At 43.4% G+C, this 15,995-nt stretch overlaps 1 protein-coding gene across 15 annotated transcripts in view; it reads left to right on the top strand.

Annotated features, from left to right (window-relative positions):
- PRUNE2 (prune homolog 2 with BCH domain) overlaps positions 1-15,995 on the top strand; it is a 266,033-nt gene that overhangs the window by 238,852 nt on the left and 11,186 nt on the right. For 5 of the 15 annotated variants that reach the window (XM_075598687.1, XM_075598615.1, XM_075598592.1 and 2 more), the window contains 3 exons: positions 1,460-1,558; positions 11,691-11,726; positions 14,815-14,850. The exons of 1 other annotated variant lie outside the window; for it this stretch is intronic. In XM_075598687.1, the coding sequence (XP_075454802.1) occupies positions 1,460-1,558; positions 11,691-11,726; positions 14,815-14,850 (171 nt within the window). Of the gene's footprint in view, positions 1-1,459; positions 1,559-11,690; positions 11,727-14,814; positions 14,851-15,318; positions 15,353-15,995 lie in introns of all 15 variants that reach the window. 9 more of the 15 variants (XM_075598638.1, XM_075598600.1, XM_075598648.1 and 6 more) reach the window with 6 other exon arrangements.

The raw sequence follows: 15,995 nt of genomic DNA, 5'->3' as shown, positions 1-15,995 counted from the left end.
TTATCTATAGCCCTAAAGGAGCATAGATAAAGACATTGGCAGTCAATGGGCACGCAAACAAAAATACAATTAAAAAACCTGAAAAATAAAAGTTACATAAATTCAATGTTTTTCTTATCTTTAGATGTCTTGTATAAATAAGACAAGTTTCTTGTTTAAAGAAGATAAGTTTCTTATCTTTTGATGCAATGTTTAAATCTCCCGCGTCACATGACCGGGACATTTAAACGCATAGGAGCTACCGACACCACATACCAGTGAAAAAGAAAATACAGTGTGCAGCTATATCCTACAATAGTGTATAAACAAACCAGTGTTTCAGTGAATAAAGTGCAATAATGCACCCCTTTTAACAACTTTGGCCACTGATGCGCGCGCAAGACCCAAGCTGAACTAGCTTGTATCCTTGGAAGTAACTACTCGGGACTCAGGCCATTACCACTGCTGGAGGGGAGTTCCCAGGAAGTGACGCACACCCTCAGATGGACCGCTTGTGTAGCCGACTACCATCCTCGAGGAGCTGTGATGACATCTTGACATCGCCGCGACTACCTACCAGAGGGTCGTGTTCCAGTTTGTCTCACCGTGCAGTAACAAATGTGTTAATCCATACATCGCACATGTTCTATTTTCCTGATGTACACTGAATACTTACCTTTTCGATTTAGATAAATTATCTTGATATACTTCACTATTGCGGTTGCACTGTTGTTTTTGTTTCTCTACCACATACCAGTGTCTGAACTCGGGAAGCAAGGACCTGAAATTAATGCGGTTTAGCCCCAGTCCCCCTGCTCCTGCAAACTAGTATTCAAAGTTAAATAAAAACACTGTGATAGCCTGTGAGAGCTGTGCAGGAAGAGGCGGCTCTCTCTGTGCAGCTCAAATTGCGAGAAGATCGCAGGGGGAGAACTTAGAAAAAAGCTGAGATCACTTTGTTGCTACGCCGAGCAGGATTGGCAATTTCCTACCTCATGGTTTGAGGTGGTTTCAGATTCTTTCTGAATACCGTGATAACACAAATGACAAACCGTTCGGCGGGATCTTGCCACATCATTCCAGATAGCAGCAAAGTTATTAAAGCTACTAGAATAGGCCCCTTTGAGTACTGAGGAAAAGGAGATTAAATGTCCTTTTTGACATTATTTAAAAATCATACTTAATGAGTTTTATGTTTTGGTAACTGTGAACTACGACTAAATAAGCACTTAATTAGTTTTTTTATTCGAAATATCAAGAAATTCCAAGTCAGGAAGTGCCTTTAGTGAGTTTTTGCTTCCAAAAATGCACTTAATGAGTTTCACCTCTGCAATGATGATATATACTGTATTTTTCTGAATTCTGTGCCTTGAATTTGCACTTTGGTATATTTCCTTATGGAAACATGTTTTATAACTACAGTAGGTGGCACACCTGTATTGCTACTCACACCACCAAGGATATCCTCTCTTTTTCTTAGCTCCAAGTTCAGCAGCAAGATAAAGTACGTCTGCACCTTGGCAGAGCTCAGGGAGTTGATACCGATGGACTACGTGCATATTCCAGAAAGTATTGTCAAGTAAGTCAGTCTTAAGAACAAGTATTGTTTCAGGAATATTGTGTGAGGAGGATTTGACGAAAGTGTTATCACTGACAAATTTTCCCGTTGGGTATGAATTGGGCAGTAATGTCACCACTAGACTGTGATGGGCTCATTGCAACATATGAAGATAAATATCTGAGGGGTTTGCAATTCTATCCATATTTACTGCATCACAGCAATTAAAAGGAAGCCGAGACAATCTAGTCACTACTTTTACAAGTATAGCCAGCACTGAAGTGTCTGAAGAGGTACTAGTTTAAAATAAATATATTATTTTGCTTAGGTTTTTACTGTGAGAACACATTTGTTAAGACATTGTTTGGTAACAGCTTTTTATAGAAAACAAAAAATATTTGCCAATTAATGATACAGTACTACGGTACTGATTTATTAAGTAGGTGTATCAAGCGATTAAGGAGAAATACAAATTAAATTGTACAGAACACGTCTTGAAGGTTATTCTACAAACAGTATTTTATGACAAACCATTCAAAAACACTTCTTACCTTTCTCGGAATGGGATTTACCTGAATCCAGATACAAAGGCCAGTGGGTAGAAACAAGGCTAGGTGGTTTGCAGAGAGTGTAGTGAGTAGAAGTCTACCGCCAGGAGTCATCAAATCACGGGTAAATGTGAGTTACTATATCACCCTGAAAAAAAAACACGCTGTGTGTGCTGTGCACGCGCATAGTAAGTGAAACTTCTTTGACTTTTGTCACAGAAATTGTATTTGTGTTGGTGATGTTTTAATTAAAAATCAAAATACAATTTCATTGATAAAACGCAAATACATTTGACGTATACTGCGCGTGCTCGGCACACATCCCCTGTATTAGCTATTTGCACTGAGTGTGAATATGTGTGTCAGTGTGTGTGTGTATGTGTGTCAGTAAGTGTGTGTGTGTGTGTGTGTGTGTATGTGTGTCAGTCAGTGTGTGTATGTGAGTCAGTGTGTGTATGTGAGTCTGTGTGGGGGTCTGTGTGTTGGTCAGTCAGTGTGTGTGTGGGGGTCAGTCAGTGTGTGTGGGGGTCAGTGTGTGTGGGGGTGTCTGCGTGTGGGTCAGTCAGTGTGTGTGTGAGTGTGGGTCTGTGTGGGATCAGTCAGTGTGTGGGGGTCAGTCAGTGTGGGGGTCTGTGTGGGGGTCAGTCAGTGTGTGTGTGGGGGTCAGTGTGGGGGTCAGTCAGTGTGTGTGGGGGTCAGTCAGTGTGTGTGGGGGTCAGTCAAGGTCTGTGGGGGTCAGTCAGTGTGTGTGTGTGGGTCTGTGTGGGGGTCAGTCAGTGTGTGTGTGTCCTGCTGCAGCCAGAGGTGGGGTGTAAAATTGTGCACCACTTCTCCCCCTCCCCTTCTGCAAATTCTGCGCAACCCCCCCCCCCCTGACCCCCTCTTACGCAAATTCTGAGCACCCCTCCTCCGTACATACGCCCGGCACGGGCATGAGTGACCGGCCGAGGGTGAGATTACCCGTCCGCTGCCCGGCCCACCCTTTCTTAAAGCAGCAGGAGCCGGCGCCGAGCCCCTGTACCGCGCGGGTTACGCCGTGTGCCTCTGCTTCCTGCGGGCGCAGGAGGCCCGCGAACGCCCACGTCAGTTAGGAGCGTGTGGGGGGAACGACGCCGCTGCCAGCCGCTTCTGCGCATGTGTGGCGTCCTTCAGCGGCGCCATCACAACTGCGCATGCGCGGCATGGCAGCAGGTGGCGGAACAGCGGCAGTTAGGAGCGGCGGCTATCGCCGCCGCATATGTGAGCAACCGGGTGTGGGGTGTGTGGGAGGGTGAGGGGTGCGGCGGCGATTAGGAGCGGCGCCGGCGGCTTTCGCTGCCGCTTTCGCCACATATGACAGGGGACGTGTGAGCGGAGCGGCGTCCATTACGTGACGTCACTTCCGTTTCACATTTCGCCCCCCATCTATCCAGTTTTATCCCATCAGAGGTGCCACTAAAGAAGTTTCACTTCAAAAAATGATGTGCCTCATTACCGCAATGTTATGATCTAAGTCAGGGGTCTCCAAACTCAGTCCTCAAGGGCCGCCAACAGGCCGGCTTTTATGGATATCCCTGCTTCAGCAAAGGTGGCTGAAACAGGGATAGCCATAAAAGCCGGCCTGTTGGCGGCCCTTGAGGAGTGAATTTTGAGCACCCTGATCTAAGTCAACAACGTGGTAAAAATATTATAATTGTGACAACTATGATGTAAATAACTTCAATGATAAATAGGAGTTAATTACAAGTGATGCAATGGGGAGGTTGAATCATATATACTTCTACCATAGGGTCATGTAATAAGTTATTACAAACCCTTGGCATGACTTACCCAGCCTCGGCTTTTGTCACCTCTTCCCAACTTTGAACAAATTGATACCAAAGTTAGTGGAAAGAAATTGTCATTGCATTTATTAATTGCAGCATGACAACCAATCCACAACTTAACATTTTACTTCCCCATGGACTCTCCTTTTGCTTTGAACACCACATACAAAAATCCCACAATATAACTGTGGCTTGAACCCCAAATCACTGCCGCCACCGCAGCTATGAGCCTGAAGACACTGTAAAATACACATTACTTGGGAGGTCACACCCACATTAGCCTCATATGACACCGCCTCCTGCATGACCACACCACATAAGGTCCACCGCCCTCCACTAAAAGAGTCAAACCAGCAAGGTCCCCATAATAAACATAACACTATCCTGCCAAGAGCAAGGGCATAAAAATGCCATTGCAGCCTCTAACAAGAATACTACCCTCTACAAACTACCATGCAAACTCATAATGAAGATATCTCTCCCAATATCCGAGAGATGCACCCCACCTCCCCGGCCTATCTGCTCTCCAGATCTGTGTGCCAAATCAATTATCCACCCAGGTCCTCCACAAATGCCACCTTTGCATTATTTACTTTTCTCCTCGAACTGTCAATGGCCCAGCCATTCCCAGTCCTCTGCCACACTAATCTGGGGGAAATCTGCGACCAAGCAAGGAATGGATTATCCATATGCTACAACTGGAGATATCCTTTCTCACCGTCCTCATCAATTCCATATACTGCCCCTCCACTAAATCATTACCCCCAACACTACCCCAAGATATTACCTTTGATAAGTACACTTATATGGGCCTATTCTAGTAGCCTCGATAACCCACTAATCAAGGCCTTATCGGTAAAAATGCCTACTGCTATTCAGAAAGCCTCGTTAAGTGGGCGATAAAGGCATGAATCTGCATTTTTTTCTGCCGTCCTAAACACATCGCCGGGTGAGCAGCGATAAGCCACTTATCGACAGGTTTTGAAACTCATGCAATTCTAGTAGCCTCGATTTACCTTATTAATACCGCTAAGGTATTGAAGGGGTTAACCACCCCGCTACCACCCGGTAGGCCTTGGGGCTACTACCCCCTTCACCCATTCCCTCTAACGACAATAAACAAAAATATACACAACAACCCTACTAGCCACCTCCTCTACTTTAACCCCCCCCCCCTCCCCACAACACATACAGTACAGTAATGGGCAAATTTACAATTATCCACATATGAATAATAGTGCATTTGCCCATTATAAAATCAAACATTAGCCAGCCAGTATAAATAAAGTAAATACAACTTTCTACTTACCCCTGCTATGATGAAGGGCGTCCTCATCAGCATTCTCCAGGTCAATGTCCTCTGTTGCCAGCAAGAGTACATGAAAAAATACAATCTAATGGCCCCTAACAACTGAATCACCTTTAATGGACATGGACCTGGAGTATGGTGATGACCATCATGGCAAGGGTAAGTAGACGTTTTATTTACTTTATTTATGCTGGCTGGCTAATGTTTGATTGTATAATGGGCAAAGACACTATTATCCATATGTGGATAATACTAATTTTGCCCATTACTGTAATGTATGTGTTGGGGGAGTTGTTGGGGGTAGAGGAGGTGAGTATTAGTGTTGTTGTGTTTTTTAATGTTTCTTGGGGGTAGAGGGATTGGGAGAAGGGGGTAGTTGCCCCAAGGGTGGGTCTTTAGGCCTACCGGGGGTAGTGGGACTGGTTAACTCCTTCATTACCATAGCGGCTCTCTCCACTAGGGTAGTGAAGGGGTTAACTCCTCCCACAACCTTCCAGGCAGGCCTAACCACCCACCCTGGAGCTACTAACCCCTTCCTCCACCCCCTCTGCCCCCAATAAACAGGCTATTGAGATTGAACCCCTTCATTGCCTTAGCGGCTAGCTGCTAAGGTAATGAAGCTGTTTTAATAATAAATGTAATACTAATGAACGTGAACAGGAGGTCCCTGGAGCAGAACCATGTTGATTTCAGGACCCCCTGCTTACCGAGATACAGGCCCATTATGGGGTGCCGGTATCTCTTATGCATTTAAATCCCACGGTCATGTGACGCGAGACATTTAAATGCATAGGAGATACCGACACCCCATACATTTTTATTAAAACCCTGCTATCGCTGGTGAGATATGCGCAGGGAGAGACAGCTCTCTTTGTGCATCTCTCTATGCAGCCTGCCAGATCGCTGCAGATCGCCGGGTGAGCCCTTTAGAGAGAGACGAACATCACGTCCCTGGCTCCTTGCCAGTTTTGGGCATTTTGCTATCGCAAGTATTCAAGGGTTTCTGAATACCGTGATAGCAATGCTCAAAAAACTAGCGGCGTAACAGGCCCAGCAATTTTTTTTTATGAAGGCTACTAGATAAGGCCCCATAGAACTTTAGTGGATAAACTAAACTCTTGTCTCCATTTATATTTCCTGTCGGCTTCACCTGCAGATTTGAAAATTCATCCTTAACAGAGCTGATTGGAACCGGAGTGGACTCCCAAGCAAATTAACTTTTGGAGATACAAGAAAAAGGGATTGATCTCATTCATTTATGGTTTGATCTCAATTGGTCCCAGCGCCATAGAAGTCTTTTTGTTTTCAATTACCCTCAACATGCAACACCAACCCCCTTGATACCCCCACTAACCCATTCTTTGCCAACAACAGCAGGAGTAATTGAGACCACTTCAGGCCCCTCTTAACCCACCATGAAACCTTATCCCAATCCCGACACAATCCCAATCCTGTAAACTCTTCTCTCTGCTCTCGTTGCTGCCAAATGGATGTACAAAGTGCCACATATCCATGCCTCAATAACCCTAGCACCTGAATAACAAACACAAAGAGTAAAAATACAACCTCGCTGTTAAGATAAAGATGGCCTCACATAGACCTTATAACGCACAGACTCCCACCTGCCCACTTTCTTTATAACATCTTCACCTAAACCTAACCGCGCTGCTTCAGATACAGCACAAATCCGAAATCAGTGAGAGCTGATTCTAAATGCCCCTAAATCTAGTCCATCTGCACACTGATCCAACACTTATAAATGGAAATCTGGATAAAGGAGAACCCTCCGGATACACCAAGAATGGCCCCCCAACATAAAGCCTCAAATTCACAAACATGTCAGCTAACTTAACAGGGCAGATTGGCTCCCCTTCAGGTCCCCAAAACTCACTTACCCTTACCTCTCTGGTCTGTCTTAGACCTCCTGATCAGAAAACTAACCTGACCCTATACCACCAGGACTTCCTCCCTTCTCTCTCTCCCTGCCCACATTTTGGAGGCTTCCACCAGCTCACTTATCTTCACGGCTTCAAAGAAAGCCAACGAAAAAGCCACACTAAATAAATGGACTTCAAAATCAGAAAAAACAGACCACCCTTGTCCTGCCCACCAAGCCCTCCAACATAACCGGACTAATTGGATCACAACCGCCCCCCCTACCTGTCTGACTCTTGCACCCCACCACCATCTTGTGAACCATAAACTCCTTTATCACATTCCTAAACCCATGTAACTTACAAATGTCAGACTTGCTAAAGAGCACCCCATAATGGCACCCGACATATCTTCTTCTCTCTTAAAGCTGCAGACCAAGCGATATCCTAAATAGTTTTTTTTTAAAATCAGTTCTGTACTATGAGAAAATACTTGTAGCATTTTTTTTAAACAACTCTAAATTATATTTTTTATGTATTATAATGTAATAAGCATTTTCTGTTTCTATAGAAACCATTTACAAAGTCACAGATACTGAGTCAATTCTCTGCAGCCATTTAGTGAACCCCTGAGCCGAATCTTCGCCTATCGATTACAGGAGAACGGATCGATCGGCAACTTAGCTAATTATTTATCATTGTGTTGATTCTATTGATGCACAACTTTTACTTTAACCAACATATAATTGATCAACCCTGCCTTAGAAGTGGGTTACATATTTCCCCCTCCCCAATCACAAAACCTGTTCCATCCTCGATTGCCCTGGCATAAGTTGCCCACCAACCCAGAGCCACTGGATCCCACACCAAAGACTTTACTCTGCCACCTCCATGTGCCACAGTTTCCCAGCAGTCTTGCCCCTTGAGCCAGCCTCTTGAATTATAAAAACTTAAAGCAAGACAAAGCATTGGCCACACCATCCTCTAACCCTGGGACAGTCCTTGCCCGAAACCAGATTTTCCTCTCCTCCTGCAGGCATAGCATTCATGCCTGAATTGGCAGTCAGTGCCCCACTTTCACTGGCCCTTGTTAAACTGACAGAATACACACTTCCTAAAACTGTCTGACTCCTCCAAGTGCTGTTAAACACTGATCCCGGACTGAAAGGGCGATGGTTTCTGTGGTATCAGTAAGGATAACCATACTTCCAGTTCCTTCTGACAATCCGTCTCCCACCCCTGCTACTTCCCATTGCTGAACTATATGCACCGCTGACCCACTGCATAACTCCAGCCACTCTGCCACCCGCATCTCACCAGGTATATCCACCACCCCATCCTGAACACCACAACTCACACCCATGATACATCACCCACATGCCCACCAGTACCCACACCATACTGCAGACCACCACCCAACAACTTGGAATTGCATATGACCCCCTGTGTCACAATCCCACTAGTCCCTCCTCCCTGAATTTGGCCCAAATTTCCCGCAACCACCGCATTTTTACCTCTCCCAGAGCCCCACTTCTGTAACCCACCCTCCCCATTTTGACCACCCATTCCTGAACACTCACCACCACCCCTTGCAGTCCTTGCCCCACACCGAAGCCCCAAGGGCCTGCCGCGTTAGCCTCAGCGCCCTGCATATGCACAGGGTAAACCCCAACTCTACTCCCCCTAGTATACATAACCTTCCTACCCCCTTAAATTGGCCAATCCTACTTTGCTGCTCCCTGCAAGTCCCCCTAAGATCTACTCTTCTTCCCTCTCATGCTGCATTAGGAGGCAGACACTCTCCTCTCCGTGGTCCCCCGCTCAACTGATGGGCTCAACATTTGTGAGAGACACAACATCTTTCTTCCCAGACCCTTCCAAGGGCCTCACGCCTGCCTATTTGCCATGATGGAACTCCCTCACACAGCTCTTGCCTGCACCCCCTTTGCCCCAGTGCTGAACCCACCTTGACCAGCGGCTTTATCACCACTTCTGGGCCCACCATGGTCGGTGGCCACTCTGCCCCTTGTGCCATAGGCTTACCCAACTCGGCAGTCGTTGTGCTCTGTCTGGGCCTGACCCACCCCACTCAGCAGGCATTCCACACTCCTCCCCCTCCACTCCCACACCACTCGGTGCTGGCTCTGCCCACTTCTGCTAAGGTTAGGTACTGTGGGGAAATGGGAGGTTGAGCAGGGTGTTAGGGATAACCCCTTTGCTTTCCTTAGCGGGTTAGTTGATTAGTAAGGCATTGTATTAGTAACCTCGTAGGTAGCCAAAGGGGGTAGGCAGTGTAGTGTAAGGAATATATTAACCTCTTAGTAGTCCCTAGTTGTCAACTAATCATGGAAACCTTTAGGCATTCATTTTTTATCATCTATTTCAGGTTGGTATATCTTATCTTGAAGGTTGATCACTTGCCCGCTAAAATGAACGCATATTTTTTGGACGATAATACTGCATTTTTTCAATATCGCTGTTTGATGACTCTAGGCCGATGTATCAAGCTGTTATCTTCTCTAGCCCTTTAGTGTTACTAACTATTTTCAGTGTTATTGTAGAGTGATACATTTGACATCGCTTTGTTAGGAAGAATAGCCGTAAAAGGGATGCACACAAAAATTTGACCGTTATACACAATTATTATTGTATTCATAACCATATAAATACTGTTCCTTATTGTTTATACAGTAGTATGAGGTAATGTATTCTAGATATTTCAAAACAGTATGTGGTTTAAAATGCCAGGCAGCAGCAGCAGCTTTGAAAACAAGCACAATGAATGGACTATATGTATCGCATGTCTATAAATGGCTTTGAAACCACGCTGTAATGGTTTAGCTTTTTTGTCATTGGTTTCAGAATATAATGAAGTGTTTTTATAAAGGTTTTACTTTTTCATAGGCAAATACTCTTTGTGCTGAGTTGACCTTCCCTCGATAAACATGAACCATAACGAATTAGCATAGTATTTCTGATTATGGATGAGAACAATAGATGGTTCTGTTTACCATGGTAATGATTAACAGATAAATATTTCTGCACCGATGTCATCTGCTGTTGTCCATCTATCCACTCGTCTCAGGTAGCTCCTTTGCACTCGGACTATTCACACCATCGACATCAAACCCGCACTTTCATTATTTGCCTTTACGAAACACTTTCCCAGATCATGTTGATTTCCCTGGACTAAATTCCACTGCTTGAAAGGTCCTCTTTCCAAAAACAACCTTACTTGTCGTAAGCTGATTTTTATGTATAAATGTTAGGTGTTGCTATATTTTTCCTGCTGTTCTTTGTTGCTGAATATATTGGTCTCTTACAAAGAAATGATAATGTAGTGTTGGTAATTATCCTAGTGGCCATAATAAGGCTGAAATGCATTTCTCATTTTACTGGCTTTTTTTTTAATTACAGTACATTGTGGTTAAAGCCCAAAACCCACAATTGGTAAGAAATGTGAGATCTGGAAGCAGAAATACTCTTTTATTTATAATGCAAGATCTCTGCAACCCATCGAAGCTCTCAAAATGTAGTGACAGGCCACCACTTGTGAACTCTGACCTTTTCCAAGCACTGGTATAGAATCCCCTACAATGGATGTTCAAAAGGCAAACTGTAAGCAGTGGAAAAATAAAGACCACACTTTCCTTTTCAACTAGAAAGAGGATCAAGCCTAATTTAAAGTGTAATTCTGCAGCGGTTCCAAAGTTTCATTGACATGGGCTCATTTATAATGCAGAACTTGGCAAATTCAGTGACCTCTTTAATGAGGATGCTCTGAAATTCTGAAATATATATATATATATATATATACAGTAGTATTTGATTGTGTTGAAATACCTGTTTGTGTGTGTATATATATATATATACATGTAGAGGTATCAGTACCGTGTTATCCGAGCTTCAATAATCAAAAAATAAATAGATGATACCGTTCTGTGGCTAACGAAATGCTTTTATTTGTGCGAGCTTTCGAGAAAAACTGATCTCTTCTTCCGGAAGAAGAGATCAGTGTATCTCGAAAGCTCGCACAAATAAAAGCATTTCGTTAGCCACAGAACGGTATCATCTATTTATTTTTTGATTATATATATATACACTGGCGACACACTTTATTCGAGCTCGGCTAGTCCCACGAATTCGGGTATACCCGGGTGTATTGAGGTTTGTGACTGTTTTCTGCCCGAGTGCATTGGGTTATTTTCCAAGCAGGGATTGAAGCATTTTATTCCCACTGGCTGCAATACTGCACAGTATATATATATATACTGCATTACAATTCATGAATTTATGCCATCTGGTAGACACGCGAAGCATTGCAGCCTATTAAATCCTAATCATTATCATTTAACAGATCAGCCGCCCGTCAGCCAGGCATGAACCCAGGCTGGGAAGGCAAACGCAACGAGGCTTGTCAGAGGTGAGGAGCGGCGCATTCCAGGTATCTGCCAGGTACATACTGGGTATTTGCTCGAATAAAGTGTGTCGGTGCAGTATATACACACCAAATGAACCAAACATAAACATGACTACAAATACAAAGAGTGTTCATTCTACGGCTGCGCCTTCATGTCATGTCTCATTCCCACACTTCCATCATTTTTGTCTTGTAAGGTACGAGGAAACAAGATGTTTTCCAAGAAGTGTGAGGTAAATCCATGCAGCCCATACACCTGCCCTTAGCTGGCTACAGAATGCTAACACTTTTTACCTGGTAGTGACCTCAACAGTAGCATCAAAATATCTATACAGTACCTGTGTGTGTATACACAAACACAGATACATATATACATACAAGTACAGTATATATAAATTGAAATATGGGTGTGATTTCCCCATCATTCCTGCTGAGATCAACTTCCGAAAAAGCAACTAAAACAGTTTTAACAGGACATGCGCTTGACTTGGCAGTGGCTGCAGCTTGCATAACAGCATCTGAGTAATTGAATGTTTTCCGCTTTTCATGCAGTGAGCTTGTTTTAATCTTCCCTGCTACCTTTTGCCTGATTTCTAGTGAGCTCCACTTGCTTAATGGAGTCTTGGATTGAGATTCTGTTTTCAGATTTAGGGGGCTATGTTAGTAAACAAAAGAACCCTATGAAAAGAATGTAAGATTAGGGGCCTAAGGGGCCTTCATAAGAAAAAATCGCCGGGCCATTTAATCTGAGTTTTTTGAGCGCTGCTATCACAGTATACAGAAAGCCTCCATTACCAGTGATAGCAAAATTCCCCAAAAGGGCGAGTAGCCGGCGACGTGATGATCGCTCTCTCAAAAGGCCAAATCCGGAGATTTGTTTTAGCTGCAGAGAGAGCTGCACAGAGAGCGCCGCCTCTCCCTGCGCATATCTTGTCCCAAAAATTTATTTTTTTTGATAAATGTAATACTAGTGTAAATGAACATGGGGTCTCCGGAGTAGAACCACGTTGATTTCAGGTCCGAGGACCCCCTGGTTCCAGAGATACAGGCCCCATTATGGGGTGCCCAGGCTCCGTTATGGGGTGCCGGTATCGCCTATGCATTTTATTCCCACGGTCATGTGACGCGAGACATTTAAATGCATAGGAGATACTGGCACCCCATAACGGGGTCTGTATCTTGGGAAACGGGGTCTTCGGACCTGAAATCAACATGGTTGTGCTCCGGAGACCCCCTGCTCATCTACACTACTATTAAAAATGTATATTAAAACAGCTTCATTAAGGCAATAAAGGGGTGTTTATTGGGGCAGAGGGGGTGGATTAACGGGGTAGTAGTCCCAGGGTGGGTGGTTAGGCCTACCTGGAAGGTTGTGAGAGGAGTTAATGCCTTAATACCATAGTGGTGGGAACTGCTATAGTAATGAAGGGGTTAACTAGTCCCGCTACCCCCCGGTAGGCCTAAACACCCACCCTTGGGGCTACTTCCCCCTTCACCCAATACCTCTACCCCCAAGAAACAATAATAAACACAGCAATTCTAATACCCACCTCCTCTACCCCCAACAAACCCCCACAAACAGTACATTAATGGGCAAAATAACTATTATTCAGATATGGATAATAGCTAATTTTCCCATTATAAAATAAAACATTAGCCAGCCATCAAGGGCCAACCTCCACCAAGGGCCAAATACCACCTTCACCCACCTCCGCTGCACACAATAAATATGGCACTGGTAGTTAACCCCTTCATTGTCTTATAGGTTAGCCGCTAAGATAATGAAGTTGCCTGTAAATGCATTTTTATTGCATGGGATTCATGCCGGGGGTCTCCGGTGCTGATATTAATGTGTATCAGCTTCGGAGACTCCCGACATGAATCTGATGCTGAAAAATGCATTTTATTTAAGACCTCCCTCGCCGCTTTATCGGCAGGTTCTCGTCACCTTCACGCCAACTTTTCCTGGCCTGGAGGATTTTCAGAGAAAATCGCCATTCTAGAGCCTTGCTTAGCCCTGATAACCTACCCGAGGCTACTAGAATTGCACGAATGTGAAAACCTGTCGATAAGTGGCTTATCGCGGCTCGACTGGCATGTTTTTTTTTTTAAATGCCGATAAAGGCTTTTATCGGCCACTTATCTAGGCTTAATGAATAGCAGTAGGCCTTTTTGGTGAAAAGGCCTCGATAAGTGGCCACACCTTCCCAATGGTGTTAAAAAGCACTAAGGGCCTTACTCCATGTTTTCCGAAGCATCCGTCAGGCATGATCTCCAACTGATCATGATCTCCAATTGATCTCCATTGAGCAGGTGCACTACATGGTTTTTGGTCCCATGAGACCAGCTGTACCTATTAAACAGAAGTTTTGTCGTGTGTGGTAAGCTGCATACGTTACTGGACTTCCATAGGAATTCCTTCAAAGCGTCTAAATCCAGTAGAACTAAATTACCTACAGTGGTACCTATTTTTATGCGAAAAATGTTGGAGGATCTGCCGTTAGGGAAGTTACCGGCTGAAAATCCCCAATAAAGTCAATAAGGATTTTCACACGAAAGCAGCCTGAATGGCTACTTATGACTATATAGAATGAACCCCGAAAGTGTAGCACCACTTAGAAATCTGGGCCTGAGAGTCGTAGGTGAACCTGTCAGCTGATCCCATAATCTACCAAACTTTAGCTCTACCAGAAGCTACACTGCAAATAGCACAAGGGGCCTAGAGTATATCAAAGTAAAATAAATCACACAGGCATGAAAGTGACTATATTTGTATGATGGTACCTTTGTAATAAACATATTTTTGACTGATTCAAGGGATTTGCATATAAGTTATGTCAAACTATATAGAGAAAGATTAACCAGCACTACACAGTGTTTACTAAACTGTGTTAAATAAACCATCCTAGATTTCATATTACATGTTGGACAATGGTTGAATATACCAATGTTTAGATCCCAAAATGTGATCATAAGACCTCCCCTTCTCCCCTCCTTTTATTAACTTTTATTCTTTGTAGATGTATAGGTTGTTTAATTTTGTGCAGATTCCTAACAGCTTTGCACCTTAATGGAAATATTTTTTTTTATTGTTCCGTATAAACAGCTTGTTACCAAAATATTTATTTCTAAGCCATTTAATAAATATTGGCCTTTTCACCGGTAAGGTAAATGAATGCACAGTATTTTGGAAACAGTTACGGTGGCACCAAACCTCTCCTGGCTCCGCATTGCTTCTTTCTTATGCTATGCCTGCTTCTTTTTTTCCCCCCTCTGTTTCTTTTATTTTATTTTTACTTCAATAAATGATTACTAACGCAGACTGGATGAAGAAATGAAAGAGACAGAATCAGCTAAGTAAGACATCTATACTCGGCTAGAAGTTGACTTTTCATGTGTGTGTCGTTTTGGAGGGTGGGAGAGTGATAAAATAAACTGTAATGTTCTCACGCAGCGCTTTCCCTCCCTGCATGCCTATATGCTAATGAAAAAACACGTATTCTATACAACTGTACCAAAAGGGTATTATTTTAAATAATATTTATTTATTTGAATCTCCTTGTTCTTCTGAAACAGTATCTGTATGTTGCAATGCAAAACGTGTTGTTTTGTATTATATGTAGTATATATCTTCCCAGTTTTGAAGCATGGGGAGGCACAATGTAACAGCTAATGCATTGCAATGATTCATTCTTTCTGTGCATTGGAATATATTTTTCTGTTTCATTCTGAAGCCCAACAGATAAAATGTCATGGAATGTAATAGCAAAAACAATCTCTATCATGTGGCCTCTTATACAGTATTTTATCTTTTTCCCCAAAAAGCTTATGTATTTAGAATTGTATATTGAGGAAAAAGGTAACAAATAACTTTATTTATAATTGCATGAGAGACCCCTTTAATAGAAACTCGGCTTTCACTACTGCCGTCACTGCCAGAACTTAACCACTTAACCATCATTTATTTGGCACGTTACTGAAGTTTCTAATTTACAGGAACACTCCCTGTCTAGTTTAAATCCCAATGATGACTAGTACCTTGGATGTACTGTAGTGTTATGTTCTCCACCCTGTTTCAGGTCATTTTATAGTCTGCTCAACACATAGCCTGTAACCAGACATTAGAGGTGTGTGAAATTGTCCCAATTGTCAGTTTTCTTGAGCCCATGGCACTGTCCACAGTTTTTTATCCCCACTGCTGCCGGGAACTGCGGACCAGGAGGAGGTGTATTATTGAAAATGGGTGCCAATATCCAAACCGAATAGCTTAAAAGGGTCTTGACCTACAGTACACCAACTCCTACAATTGAACCCCCAAATAATTGGACCCCATCCTGGCTAAGCAACTCATGCCAGATGTGACAAATTACATACACTTCAACAACATTGCATGAAGTATTCTTTTCCACGTAACATTCCTTTTTTGTGTACTAACACTTTTTATATTTACTGTATATAAATGTATTTTATTATGCACAATAGTAACAGACAACAAAAAAGGG

Source organism: Ascaphus truei, chromosome 1 (genome assembly GCF_040206685.1).
Source record: "Ascaphus truei isolate aAscTru1 chromosome 1, aAscTru1.hap1, whole genome shotgun sequence".
NCBI lineage: Eukaryota > Metazoa > Chordata > Amphibia > Anura > Ascaphidae > Ascaphus > Ascaphus truei.
This window is presented reverse-complemented; position numbering and strand designations above follow the sequence as displayed.